General features: G+C 43.0%; 1 protein-coding gene across 2 annotated transcripts in view; it reads right to left on the bottom strand.

Moving 5' to 3' along the window:
* Nucleotides 1-12,151, bottom strand: part of LOC112069982 (four and a half LIM domains protein 3) — a 51,518-nt gene extending 39,367 nt beyond the window's left edge. Inside the window, exon 1 of one of the 2 annotated variants that reach the window (XM_024137381.2) lies at nucleotides 11,860-12,151. In XM_024137381.2, coding sequence (XP_023993149.1) covers nucleotides 11,860-11,938 — 79 coding nt within the window. In that variant the 5' untranslated portion in view covers nucleotides 11,939-12,151. Of the gene's footprint in view, nucleotides 1-5,173; nucleotides 5,305-11,859 lie in introns of those variants that run through there. The other variant, XM_070438793.1, reaches the window with a different exon arrangement.
* Nucleotides 12,152-15,321: the final 3,170 nt, after the last annotated feature.

Genomic DNA, 15,321 nt, shown 5'->3' with positions numbered 1-15,321 from the left:
CCTGTCGTAAATCACCTCCGTCTACTCCTCATCAACCAGGAGCTTGTGTTCTTTTATAGCCAAGCCAAGGACACGTTCTCCCATTTATGGCTCCTGCAAGTACAAAGCATTGTGATGGGAACAGCCCCCCCCCTCCCACTCTGCCTTTGACTCTTGCACATTAGTGCCAACCTGTACCCATGCTGCTGCCAAGTAAACACTCCCCTATGTTTATGTTGGACTTGGGCAACTTGTCATATACACTTCGATTTAAGGTCCACGGAGTGACATACGCTCACACCTTTATCGGAATGTGTGAAMGTGGCAGGTCGGTCTGGCCTGTCTCAGCCTGCCTGCCTCTGAGTAGAGAACTCGACTGTCTATTCAACCACGGAGATGGAGAGAGAGCGAGAGAGAGCGAGAGAGAGACGGCTACTGAAGATACCCGATAAGGAGTTACATTCTTGATGGCCCACCAGTTTCATCATGCGGAACAGGGATTTGCTTGTGTTACTTAAAGAGGGGAACACACTCACTCGCAGCTGTGCTCCAAATAAACAGCCATATGAATTTAAGAGGAGAAAATGCATATCTAATCTGTACAAGTAACAGCTTTTAACGCATTCATGCAAGACGGGTCGTCCAGGGTGAGCCAATCCATAACTTGGGTTGAGGAGTTTACGCACGGACACACTTCACCACAGCCCCTTCAGAAAAGATGAGACGTGAATAACAACTTATGGTACAGGGTTCAATATCTGCACAAAAATGTGTCCACACGCATCCAAACACACACAAATTCAAGGAAATGCGCACACACAGACTCTCCTCCGATTACGCCACATCTGTGATGATGTCACAGTCATTTGGTTTCATTTCTTGCAGATGTGGTGGGAGGCTAGGCTCATTAAGTGTTGGGAAGCAATCACGCCTAATACACCGGCCTTGGCACTTAGCTCAGCGTGTGCGCGGGTGAGTGAGTGCTGGGGCGAGGTGGGTAGCCGAACCATATAAAGACAAAGCCACTGCGGTGGTGTTGATGGCGCTGATGGCYTGTTGGAACAAACAAGGATTGCAGGCAAATTGCTACGCCAGGACATCACTGTTACGAGAAAGCCTTGTGAGAATGCTGTTGTGGAAAGATGTCAGGCCCTCTAATGCTCTCTGGTTGTATCGTTAGCATTAGCGCCGGGCCTTGTTCAGGGCTGTTGAGCATCACTCTGTGGTGGGGATCATAGCAAGCCACAATGCCTCAAAGTGAAGGCCAATTAGGCCATATGCTTGGTGTGTGAGAACAACCCAAAAGGTGTAAATCTAGGCGAGAATAGGATTACTGAAAGATGACAAGAGATACTACATGCTTATCACGAAAGGGTGAGTTCAGGACAGTCTGTCCCACAGATGTGGTTTTTGGGCCCGCCCTTAAGTTCACAGAGTAGAAGTGTCTTGGTCTTGAAAGATGCTATATAAAACCCATGTATTATTATCATCAGAAGAAATCAAACAGAAAAAAGGTTTGGGTTTATGTGGTTGATTGATGAATGGACTTCGATAAAACTTCGTCCTTCTTCCTCATTGTTATTCCTTTTATTGTTATCAGACAGTAGGTTTCTGGTAGGTCACGGTCCTCGAAAATAAATGCTTTGGGAGTTGCCAAAGTAATTACAGGGGACAGCTYCGGAAGGGCTGTTTAAGTTACTGTATGGCGAATATATCTGTATAACATATAKACTCCCAATTCAATGGAGGACATAGAGTTGCTGAGTGAACAGCAGCAAAGAGGCCTCATCACAATGTCTTTCCCAGTTTGTTGCAAGGCGAAATTACACACCCTACCACGCTGTATAAATTATTGGCCTTACATTCTCCCCCCCCCCCCCCAAGTGCCTCTGTTAACCATATAGGCCTATCCTATGATTTAATCATTAGCCACATCCCAACGTAACCATTACTGTATGTATGAAATTCATAATACACATCACATTACTCGTTATCTCAAAACTGCTGCAATGTGTCCTCAAACTCGCAATGTGTGCCTTGTGCACTTTTACACGGCTTGATGGGACTTGCTTGTTGGTTCTGGAGGCATGTTTGCTTGAAAAAAAATAAAGATTTATATATGGCCTCCATTTATTGGAAAATAAGAGTGATGTTTACAACTGACAAGGCACTGTGGTGTGGCTGCCAGTGTTCTAGGGCACATTCTCGAACAGTGTTGCAAGTCTAGGCGAGGGGAATAGAAACGCATGCCAAACGCTGAAAACAACCATCAGCCTGCCTAAACCAGACTGAACACTGTCCTCACTATTGTTGCACAACAGTTCAACTTAGATGGCAGGTTAACTCGCTATAGATGTGCCATCAAATGGTGAACCTTTTCTAACAGGATAACACTAATCACGAGGGAGGTGTTGATACTAACTAGACAGTCCGTCTTGCGTCATGACTAGGGCCATGTGTTTTTCTTTTTGATACCTTTTTTTATTTATCAAAACTGTCCTCTCCATGTCAGATGGTCCAGCATCATCCTCAGCCAATTGCTTTCATTTGTCTAATTCTTATTTTTGGATGAGGCTTAAAATACAGGATAAAAACAAAAATTGTACTATGTCACATGATTGTTTTGTGCAAAGGGGCCTAAATATGATTACATGCCTTTCAACAACTCAATAGCTGTACTTCTCATAGTCTTGCAGTAGACAACATCCTCCTGCTGTAGGTCTGGGCGCAGCCAGGGAACCAGTCATGGCTGACTCACAAAGCCGGATACATGACTGGGGGGGGGGTGATGACGCGACAGGAATCACGCACCTAAAACATCTGCTTCGTCACAGGACCACGGAGCTGTCGCTGACATCATGCAGTGCCAACGCAGCTCGGAGCGTGGACAGGGCTTTCTCACAAAATGTTATTGGAATAGCCAAACTCTTACACAACATGCATTGACAAGATTGGGTAGACAGTAAGGATTACTTGATGTCATAGGAGGGACCAAAGAAACATTTATGATAGAAAGAGTGTAAGGGGTGAGGGGAGAAGTGAACAACAATATGGCCTAAATAACCTTTATACCTGAGAGAGAGACCAGAGAAGAGACAGCAGAGCAGGAAGCACCTACATCTGGCCCTTCTTTGGACACAAACCTCCAAACGAGCTGCAATGCCATACAACACTCCTTCCGTGGCCTCCAACTGCTCTTAAATGCTAGTAAAACGAAATGCATGCTCTTCAACCAATCGCTGCCCGCACCCGCCCGCCCGACTAGCATCACTACGCTGGACGGTTCTGACTTAGAATATGTGGACCACTATAAATACCTAGGTGTCTGGCTAGACTGTAAACTCTCCTTCCAGAGTCATATTAAGCATCTCCAATCCAAAATTAAATCGACTTCCTATTTCGCAACAAAGCCTCCTTCACTCWTGCTGCCAAACATACCCTCGTAAAACTGACTATCCTACCGATCCTCGACTTGTCGATGTCATTTTCAAAATAGCCTCCAACACGCTACTCAGCAAATTGGATGCAGTCTATCACAGTGCCATACGTTTTGTCACCAAATCCCATATACTACCCACCACTGCGACCTGTATGCTCTCGTTGGCTGGTCCTCGCTACATACTCCATCCAGGTCATCTAAAAGTCTCTGGTAGGTAAAGTGCCGCCTTATCTCAGCTCACTGGTCACCATAGCAACACCCACCCGTAGCACGTGCTGCAGCAGGTATATTTCACTGGTCATCCCCAAAGCCCCAAAGCCAACACCTCTTTGGCTGCCTTTCCTTCCAGTTCTCTGCTGTCAATGACTGGAACGAATTGCAAAAAACTATATATAAAAATAAGTAAATTCACAATTCACTCAAGTTGGAGACTTATATCTCCCTCACTAACTTCAAGTATCGGCTGTCAGAGCAGCTTACCGATCGCTGCAGCTGTATACAGCCCATCTGTAAATAGCCCATCCAACCAACTACCTAKCTCATCCCATATTTGTACTTGTTTTCTGCTCTTTTGCACACCAGTATTTCTACTGCACATCCTCATCTTCACATCTATCACTCCAGTGTTAATTGCTAAATTGTAATTACTTCGCCACTATGGCCTATTTATTGCCTCACCTCCTTACTTCATTTGCACACWCTGTATACAGATTTTTCTATTGTGTTACTGATTGTACTTTTGTTTATCCCATGTGTAACTGTTGTTTTTGSCGCACTGCTTTGCGTCYTCTTGGCCAGGTCGCAGTTGTACATGAGAACTTGTTCTCAACTGGKCTACCTGGTTAAATAAAGGTGATTTTWTWTTWATTTTTTAACRACGTTGCCTCCCGCAGGGGGTCAAACTCTCAGAATCGGATTTCAGCCATTTACCAACAAAATAGCCGCTGGAGGAAGCCGTGCCCCCTCACAATAACACTGCAGCACCTGGACACCCACCCCCACTCACGCAGGAAACATGAGGTCACTTCCCCCCATTCACAGACAGGCCAGACACACTCCAGCTGCCTGCCACACACCCCCATACTCAATTGAAGGGTGCTTGGTTAGTGGCTAGTSTGACTACCAGAGGAAGGCAGGAAGAAGGGGGAAATGGCTGTTGTGGTTTGAGGATATAGGATACAGAAACAAAAGCCTGCTTTGGAGGTAATGCTTGACAGGTTCATTTCAGGATCACTTGTGTGCTCAATACCTTTATAATGTTCTATTTTCTGAAGAACTAGTGTTCAGATTGCCTGGGTAGCTTTTACATCGGTCTTAAAGTAACTGGCCATCTTAACCAATATTTCACATACCGCAATACTGATTCCCCTTAGAGTGTTTGAGAGTCAGCAAATAGACAGCAAGCAGACCGCAAAAAGTAACAGGTTCCAGTAGCTTCCTCAACAACAGAGTTGGAGAAAGAGGGAACGAAAGGTGTGCAGTGTCAAAACTACAATTCAACATTCCAGTCTCTAACAACCTGCAAGCAGTTGACTGTGGATTGTCCGTCATCGTTGTACTATGGGCTAGAAACTGTCAGCCCCCAAACCCACCCACTAGCAATTCACTACACCCGCAATAACATCTGCAAAAAATGTGTATGTGACTGYTACATTTGATTACYAGTCATTATGGCACCACTRCAAAAACAGAGAACWGCTAACCTTCAGCAAAACACAGAGARCTCCAAATAAAGAGAAAGGGAAAAGGGGGTACCTAGTCAGTTGTCCAACTGAACGTATTCAACTGAAATGTGTCGTCCGCATTTAACCCAACCCCTCTGAATCAGAGGTAACGGGGTTCGGCTGCCTTAATTGACATCCACGTCTTCGGCGCCCGGGGAACAGAATGTGATCGCTTAAAATGCCATGGAGAGAAAAGAGGAAAGGGAGGCAAACAAATACATGATATACTCCATAAGCTGGGTCAAGGCTGGAATGCCAGACACTACATAAAGGATGTTTACTTTTGGCTTTTATTGCCCTCTTGTGAAAAAAAGTTACTGTAAAACCATCAGACTGGCCTTGTTGGCACAGCAGGACACTACAGATACACAGTTCTTCATAGGAGGAAGTTGAGTTGTGGTGTACAAGTGAGAGGAAGAGCCATTTGTTTGATTTCAAAGTTGACGATAGTACGTGGCTTTGAGCTGAACTACCACTGTCCATGTAGGGTCAGAAATGATTGACACCCTTGATAAAGATGGAGCAATAATGACTGTATAAAATAAATGATTCAAATAATATTGTATGTAACAAAAAAACAAAAAAATGGGAAACTGTTTCACACAAAAAGAAATTGCTCAGAGAAAGATTTTGTTTAACAAGTATTTTTTTTTAAATCAAAATGATTGACACTGACATTGATTAGTGATGTGAAGTTCGCAAACAGTTCATTATTCTAATGACTTAATACGCACTCCTTCAGCTCAGTGGCTCAGGAGCTGTGCTCCGACCAACAGCTGTCTGTCATATATGCGCGCAGGGAAACATTTCATGCTGCTGGCAGCATAAAGAAGAAAACAGGGGGGGGATTTACTTGGCTCATCGCGCTCTAGCGACTCCTTGTGGCGGGCCGGGCGCCTGTAGACTGACTTCTAATGTCAGTTGAACGGTGTCTCCTCTGACACATTGGTGAAGCTGGCTTCGTGGTTAAGCAGGCGCATGTTAAGGAGCGCGGGTTGGGGGTCATGTTTTGGAGGACGCATGACTCGACCTTTGCCTCTCCCGAGCCCGTTGGGGAGTTGCAGTGATGAGACAAGATCGTAATTGGATATCATGAAATAGGGGAGAAAAGGTGGGTAAAATACACAATTATATACATGTATTGAACTGATAACTGATCGCATGGTGCAAGAATTAATGCAATTAATTTATTATTGATTGTTATGGACAGATTTGAAGAACCAAAACATACAGTACACACAGCCTTTGCTCAACAAACTCAAACTCGAGAATGAATCGTTGGGGTCACACAATTACAAATGTAATTGTGCTTTAAACAATGTCCAAGTCTCAGTGACAAACGACAGCTCCAATAAGTCCCTTATGAGGAATGACATGTGAACGAGAGGCTTGCAGAACCATGACTCTTTAGAGTTGTCAGTTCATTGTTCACTGGTAAGGGGTCCTGCGTGTTCTGGACATTACMGACTCTAATGAACAAAATGAGTTGAAAGATGTGTTCTTTTGACTGAAGGAGTCGAAAAGATCAGAGTCAGTAAAAAGAGCCGAACTTCCCATCACTACTAAAGATTCCTATAAATAAATGAGTCAAAAGTTTAGTATTTGGTCCCATATTCCTAGCACGCAATGACTACATCAAGCTTGTGACTACAAACTTGTWGGATGCATTTGCAGTTTGTTTTGTTGTTCAGATTATTTTGTGCCCAAGAGATATTAATGGTAAATAATGTAGTGTGTCATTTTGGATTTACATAGGTAGGGCCTTATAAAAATCTGTCAAATCTTATGCCCCGATTCAGTTAGTCCCCCCCCCCCAAAAAAAAGTATGTGTTTATTTTCCAGGTTTCTGTTTTCCCCTGCTTTTTGCTCTCAAAATCACACCTTTAATAGAAAACAACAAAATTGGGTGTTCTAAGTCCACAACAATGCTTAAACCACATCAGGAGACCACTTGAGGTCTGGAAAAAATCTAAGACAATTTCGTTTTTTGGGTGGTTACCCTTTAAATATAACTGTGCACCATCCTGAGACCATTTMGTTAGCAATGTTTCTGTAATGCTCATGTGATTGCAGATTTTACAAAACAAARGGCCACTGGATTGATACAAACAATCAGGTAGGCATAGGCTACTTTGTAGTTAAGATTTAATTGAGAAGGTTTTTTGGAACCTTTCCATCTACCAGAAGAGGTTGTCTTACATTAGCATCATCGCTAACAGCAACACAAAGTGGTAGACAAATGCGCAAATTAGGACAGGGGGATTCCTGTGCCGTTGCCTCTTCAGAAAGCTTATGGGAAAATGTGATTCACTGATGCATTTTGTTCATGTCTTATGACATTTGGCATATTACTGCATTTAGTTGATTTCCTATGCTCAATAAAATGTTTTAATATTGTTGAATTCCATTTTAATGTCTGGATTCTGTGATTCCGTGCGCGTTCTCCGCAACACTGATTTTATAGGACCCTAGAGAGGGACAAAGATCATACCCCGTAGACATGCTAACCTCCCCTGTTATTGTTAATGTGAGAGGTTAGCATGTCTTGGGGATATGATCTTTGACTTTCATAAGTGACAATGTGATGCCACAGTAAAATTAAGAGCATCGATGTCGAAAGTAATCTAATTCTCGTCTAATCTAATTTTATAAATCAAATGTAATTTAGCATAGATCAAAGACAAGGATTACTATTATTTATATCCATGTTTATGAAACAAGCTTTGTATTTGAGCTAATAAATGAAGGTTTTTGCATAAGATTAACAATGGTAAGACACTTATTTCCATCCTTGTTTATGAATCAATAGCTTATTTAAAATAATTGATGAGATCTTTTATAAGACATACACTACAATACCAAAGGTATGTGGACACATGCTTGTCGAACATCTCATTCCAAAATCATGGGCATTAATATGGAGCTGATGCCCCCTTTGCTGCGATTATAGCCTCCACTCTTCTGGGAAGGCTTTCCACTAGATTTACATTTACATTTAAGTCATTTAGCAGACGCTCTTATCCAGAGCGACTTACAAATTGGATGTTGGAACATTGCTGCAGGGACTTTCCTCCATTCAGCCACAAGCGCATTAGTAAGGTTGGGCGATTAGGCCTGGCTCGCAGTCGGCGTTCCAATTCATCCCAAAGGTGTTTGATGGGGTTTAGGTCAGGGCTGTGTGCAGGCCAGTATTTGTATTTGCAGGCCAGTCAAGTTCTTCAACACCGATCTCYACAAACCATTTCTGTATTGACCTCGCTTTGTGAACGGAGGCATGGTCAWGCTGAACCAGGAAAGGGCCTTCCCCAAAATGTTGCCACACAGTTGGAAGCACAGGATTGTCTAGAATGMCATTGTATGCTGTAGCATTAAGAACTTTGGAACTAAGCAGTCAAGCTCGAACCATGAAAAACAGCCCCAGACCATTATTCCTCCTTCACCAAACTTTACATTTGGCACTATGCATTCGGGCAGGTAGTGTTCTTCTGGCAGATGGTGAAGCGTGATTCCTCACTCCAGAGAACACGTTTCCATAGCTTCAGAGTCCAATGGCGGCAAGCTTTACACCACTCTAGCAGACCCTTGGCATTGCGCATGGTGATCTTAGGCTTGTGRGGCTGTTTGGCGATGGAAACCCATTTCATGATGCTCCCAACTAACAYTTCTTGTGCTGACMTTGCATCCAGAGGCAGTTTGGAACTTGGTAGTGAGTGCTGCAAACGCGCTTCAGCACTCTGTGGTCCCATTCTGTGAGCTTGTGTGGCCTACCACTTCGCGGCTGAGCCATTGTTGCTCCTAGACGTTTCCACTTCACAATAACAGCAKTTAATGTTGACCGGGGCAGCTCTAGCAGGGCAGAAAWTTGACGAACTGACTCGTTGGAAAGGGGGCATCCTATGACAGCACCACGTTGAAAGTCAATGAGCTCTTCAGTAAGGCCATTCTACTGCCAATGTTTGTCCATGGAGATTACATGGCTGTGTGCTCAATTTTATACTCCGGTCAGCAACGGGTGTGGCTGAAATAGCCACTAATTTGAAGGGGTGTCCACATACTTTTGTATGTATGTATGTATGTATATATATATATATATATATATATATATATATATATAGTGTAATTGGAATGGTGCCGATTTATAAATTAGCTTGAGCATCTGTTATATTGTACCAACACACCCAGAAGAGAGGCTCCGTCAAAGAACACTGTAGTTTGTCAGACCTCTGACACCTTAGTGAGAGAGGTTAAGGGTGCGTTCCTCAGCTAAGGCGAGGTGACGCAACAACCAATGTGGGAACTCTGCCGGTTCGCGCTCGGTTCATAGCCAAAAAAAAGTATACCTTAGGGGCCAACCTAAATGGTGCCGCCGACGGAAGAAGAYTCACCYCCTGCGTCGGCGAAAGGGCAGTGAATTGAGCAGCGCTGTAGCTGGTCTCCATCGCCTAGCTCCCGCAGCAATGCTGCTAAATGAACAATGTTTGGAGGGAAAAAGGCCGGYCACTGAGTTAAACTAATTTTTGCCATCTACATTGGAGATGTGAATTGCAGGCTATTACCACTGCCATGTCTGCACTTAGGTAGAATCCACATTAGCCTAGCCATTAGCCAAACAAAGAAAAACATATTTCAAAGTTGATACATGTGCATCCAGGTATACTTATGTGGGTGAGTCAACTTATTTTAATGACATTATTTAATACATGTTATTAACAAAGTGTGCGCCACTTGAAGTAGAAATTGAAAATAAAATTACTACATGAAACAAACTACAGGAAATGGGTTAACTGCTAAACAACTGCAGTAATGGTTGCTTTGGTTGTCAACAGCCTTGTGTCTATTGTAGTCTTTTAGGTGTAGGAAACCAGGGATCTCTAAAGTTGTCCCAGGTGAAGCAGGAGGCAGGCAGCATGCAAGGGAGAACCAACTGCGCTGGCGCCTTACCTAGTCGGTCTGGAACTCACAGTAAGCCTGGTAACACAGCTATTTTAAGGGTATGATTTATCTTCCAGTGACCACATCTTCCCTTTCTCGCCCAATGTAACACGTGTGAAACGGCAACAGATGAGACAGAAACGTGACTAGGGTTGCAAAATTCCCAGGTTTTCCTGCTTATTCCATACTGATTCCCAAAGTGTTCTAACCAAGAACTGCTCAGCCTTGGGGACTGACCACCGAATCAATGAGGGGGGAACTGCTCAGCTAGCAACCTCCATCAGTGCCAGGATGCCCCAGGCATGCCAGTCCTGATGACAGCCTTGAGGTACGACATGTAGCACGAAAGCCAGGGAAAAACAGAGGGAATAGTGGTGGTAAGTATTCCATGGCTCCGTCTCAAATGGCACCCTATTCCCTACATAGTGCACTACATTGGACCAGAGCCATATGGGCCCTATGGGTTGCATATTTTGTAGGGAATCAGAGGAGGTTGGTGGCACGTTAATTGGGGAGGACAGGCTTGTGGTAAGGGCTGGAACAGAATCAGTTGAATGGGATCAAACATGGTTTCCATGTGTTTGATYCCATTCCATGTGTTCCTTTCCACCCATTATTATGAGCCGTCCTCCCTTCAGCAGCCTCCACTGTAGGGAATAGGGCTCCATTTGGAATGCAACCCATCTGTGGGCACTGGACAGGCCAGKACTCCGTGACAAGAATAGTCCCCTTTTCCCTGCAATCGTTCCCTCTCTTCTCCACTCATGGCTCCCTCTGTCTTCAGTCCCAGTTATCACTGTGTGTAATTACTGAAGGTGCTAAGTGGCAAGAATGTTCATATTCCCTCAGTGCAACTGGAGCATGTTCAGGGACACTAAAAAGTCTAGAGAACCTCCAATTATCTCAGCACTTCTATACCCTTGTATAGAAGACATGGTTAAATACTGAGTTAGTAGACATAATAACAATGTGTAGACATATTAAATATCTTGGACTTGGAGAAATCCACGAATGAAGTGATATAGCCTACTAGGTCACCTTTCCTACTATACTTATAAAGGACATAATTGGAGTTGTTTAGGTGGGAGCTATTGACCATTTGTTGCTTTAGAAATGTGGTAAGTAGAAACGTCATATGGAAATTGACATATCATCAGGCACAAGATCCCATTCTGAGGCTCTGACGTGCATGACGTGAGACAACAAAAGCGTACATGCTGTAATGGAATTACTTTATAACTCCCGTTGTTGCATTGTCCAGTAGAAAGCTTTAGTTTACAAGTATAGTCTAGTCTCAATTTCCAGTTGTTCTCAGGTTACTTAGTCTCATTAGTATAATATGGACAAAACAGCTGCAAAGTAGGTTATTTTCTAAATTGTCGGATGTTCCTTTCTTCCTGTCCTGACATGCATTATATGCATTGCTGTATCTATCCTTCATTCATTCAGAATCCGGGAGCACTGCTGAACTTCTTTTCTGCCTCACATTGCAAATGAAAAGTTCAAAACTGAAAAGTTCAAATTAAACGCATTTARTTCAATAAATGCATATTATGCCTACATTACTGACATCACGCTAAAATGCGCAATGAATGGGACTCAAAATAGCACAATAGAATGATTAAAAAGAAAATGGTTTTCATCAGTAAATCCATGTGCAAAGAATAAGAAACGTGTGTGTAGGCCTACTCTAGAGTTTGCGTAGGTCTACCTAAGAACAGTGGAGATATGATGGCGAAAAGTTTGTAATTCACTATTCTAGGTAGAGTGGGTGATCGCGCTTACCCGACGTTATATCTGCTGTTGAATGCACCTTTGCGACTTGACAATCGAAGCCCACCTCTCGCGCTGTGTCACCAGACATTCAAACGATGAGAATTTCTGCCGGTCGCTACTCCAGTGGCAGATTATTAWACTGTACAATTTTTCCCGTTCCTTTTTCACTGCAGTCTACTCAGACCTCTAACTGTACAATGTTGAAGTGTGACACAGTTCACCGGCTCTACTGTCTATGAGGAAGTTGATGGTGAGTCACAAGACCCCGCCCCGATATTGGAGAAAAATCTCCTCCCTCTAACTTCGAACCTTCGAACTGTGCTGTGCTGTGCGTTGGTCATGTAGGCCAGGGATGGGAAACTGGCAGCCCCCCTTTTGTAGGCCCGCGATGAATTTCCCTCCAAAAGTCGGGGTCTCAATTTACTGTTGAGTAAGAAGAGTAGAATACACAAGGTGCAATTTCTAATAGTAGAATACACAAGGTGCAATTTCAAAAATTGGGTTGTACCTCAGCAGTTGTTCTATTGTTATGTCACTCAATTAGCCCAAACAAAGTATATTCACACCTTACACAGATGCAAGTTCTCCCAAAAATATCCTAATGTAAATGGTGATTTGATTGCAATCTAGGCTACAGCTGATATCATTATTTTGCTAGACACACATAACAGGTAGGTGGGGATAACAGACAAGTAGGCCTAGCTTATACACAACACTGACAAACAAACCTGCACAACAATATGGACAGTAAGCCTACTACTGTATAGTTTTGTGTTATGGACTTGAATTGCCATTGCGTTGAGTTCATCCAATGTTGTTAATTAATAAGTGCATAATAGGCCCTCTGGGATTGGTATTGCTTTCATATCCTTTGGTCATTCTTTCATTACGTTTTTTCTTGTTGTAAGTTTATTGATAGCTTTTACACGRGRTAAACTGAAACCTATATGTGTGTGTGTGTGTGTGTGACCAGAATCAGTACTTTCTCTTATTTTCCCAAAACAGCACAGCTGTTCTTTCTCTTAACTCAGGCATGATCTATCTGGCGCACTTTGCCCCAATATGGGTAYTGATCTCACTTCCTCTTTCGTACGATTTGTCTTCTGTTCCCCCCGTTTTTTCATTTGTCTCATCTTGTCTATATGAGTCAACAAGAGGGAGCGTTCTCAATAGAAATGTCAACAGCAAAACGTGTCTCTGAGTAGGATTACTGATCTAGSATCAGTTTGGCTTTTTAGATCATAACGAATAACATTATAAGGACATGACGGTCCCTGATCCTAGATCAGCACTTCTAGAAACATTTTTTTATACACTCCCAGGAATAGAGGAGAGGTTAATCCAAGTGTTTCATCAGCAAGCTGTGCTGAGCCTGTAGAACATGATGTTGACACATGCATCACCCTACACCATGATATTGTTCTGGTCTGAACTGGTGTGTTTTGACCGTCACATTTTATTTAGACTACACGGAGACAAGTGCCTGGGCTAGCTCTAGCAGATCACCATTTCACATGGTTCTGCACTCAGTCCAAACACATTTGACATAACTAGGCATGAYTGCCAACTGGGTGCCAACGGTACCAGTTCACTGAGGACTTGGTCAATAAAAAGATGGATGTGATCAAATAAATCTATGGTTTTCGAATAATAATTTAAAAAAGGAACAAGGAAATAGTTTTGAGCACAGSTTGGATTATTCTGAAAAGCAGCTTTTAAAAGAAAGTGTTTTGAGTGCTGCCTCGAAATCATCAATGTACATAGATGGAAAACAAGATAGTGTAATTTGGAAAAGTAACTGGGTGGATATGGTCTTGACATTGAAGCAGGGTCCTTACCAAGAGTGTGCAAGTTACTGTTAGATTCAGTATACTGTATTTAATGGGATAAAGAACACACGCATGTGATGTAAACCATATTAGAAACCCTATTTTATATTTTACAACCTGCATCATGGGTTGCAAAACCTTATGGAAAAAACTATTGTATCACATTTCCTAAAAGGATGAGGGTTGATAAACAAGGATTCTTCACATGTTTCCTAAGACATGTGAGACTCKTCAGTCTTCACGGTTCAAAGGCAAGACAATTGGAAGAGTGTGTCTCTGATACTGTCAGGACCTCTCAACACCTCACTCCCCTAATTATAKATTCTTATTTTACACACCTAGGTGGAAGCCTGTCAGTCCTGCACAACAAATTAGAGAATAGAAGCCGCTCTATTCACACAGGGAAAAAGTGATCTTCCCAGAGATGTTGAGAAATGTTGAGATCCATATTATACCCCAACACAGAACAACTCTCTGTCTCKATTTTGGAAAAGAAGCACAGAGTTTAATTGAAGCCCTATGACTCTAGAGATATGAGTATGATACATTTCCTGATTGGGTGGGTTACCGTGCTGATGGGAAAAATATGGAGTGAGTTGGCCATTGGAGGCTGGCATTTATCTCAGGTACCACCTATTGTACAGCCATTGTGCCCTTGAGCAAGGTATTATCCCCCAAACTGCTCCAGGGGTGTTGCTTTACGGCTGACCCTGTTCTGCACCCAGCCTGTCGTGTTTGTGTGTGTGTGTGTGGTGTCGGGTTGGGAACCGTCACGGCAAAAATAACACGAGTGCCAATTTTCCACCAGAGTCCAGTAATGTCAGGACACATTTTGACCTTTGATTTAGATTTAGATTTTTAGATTCAATTTAGAATCAGATTTGGATGCGGTTCGGAATACGACCTMGTATGACCTGTTGTGAGTTCAGCCAGGTGACTGTCATGTACTGTGTGTGTCAAATAAAACGGCACAAAAAATAAATGTTCATTTCTGAAGGGTGTTGTCGCATCTGCCAAGAGAGTTAGCCATAATGGGTCACCATAGGCTAGAGTAGCTATATATAGACCATGTCTAAGACCACGTATTTTTGACCACGTCTAAGAAGTGGTAGTTGCTTGTCCAAATGCAATATCCAATTGGTTGCTTGTCCAAAAATTAAACGTAGGCTATGCATAAGTAGAAGACAATGAGAGAATCCTAGGCCCAGAGCTCACAGCTGCTTGAGCTGAAGCCTGAGATGAACTGTCTTTACCTCAGGATTGCAGACATATTTTGGAGACTTACAACATCCACCACCCACTCTACCTCACTCTGAGGCTCCATAATATAACAGGTAATCCAGTAATATACACCACAACCTCAAGCAGAGAAATTAAGCAGCAGACTTAACAGTTAATTGTAGATGATTTACGTTTTATAGGAATTTGTGGTCGGAGAGTGAGGGTGGGAATCAGGTCCAGGGGTGCAGTCACTGTTGCTGGCTCTCAAMGAACAGAGGGGGAGATGGGGAGAAAAGACAGGAAGAATGTTATGTCTCGCGCTATATGTCTTAGAGGCTGGGTCTCCTCATAGAAACGTAATGTAATTGTGCTGGAAAAATACTGTGGTCTTGGTTGGGGGACTAAAATGTTAAGCTCCTCA

This window comes from Salvelinus sp. IW2-2015, unplaced genomic scaffold (genome assembly GCF_002910315.2).
Source record: "Salvelinus sp. IW2-2015 unplaced genomic scaffold, ASM291031v2 Un_scaffold1185, whole genome shotgun sequence".
Classification (NCBI taxonomy): domain Eukaryota; kingdom Metazoa; phylum Chordata; class Actinopteri; order Salmoniformes; family Salmonidae; genus Salvelinus; species Salvelinus sp. IW2-2015.
Note: the sequence above shows the minus strand (reverse complement) of the source record. Positions and strands in the feature narration are given on the sequence as shown.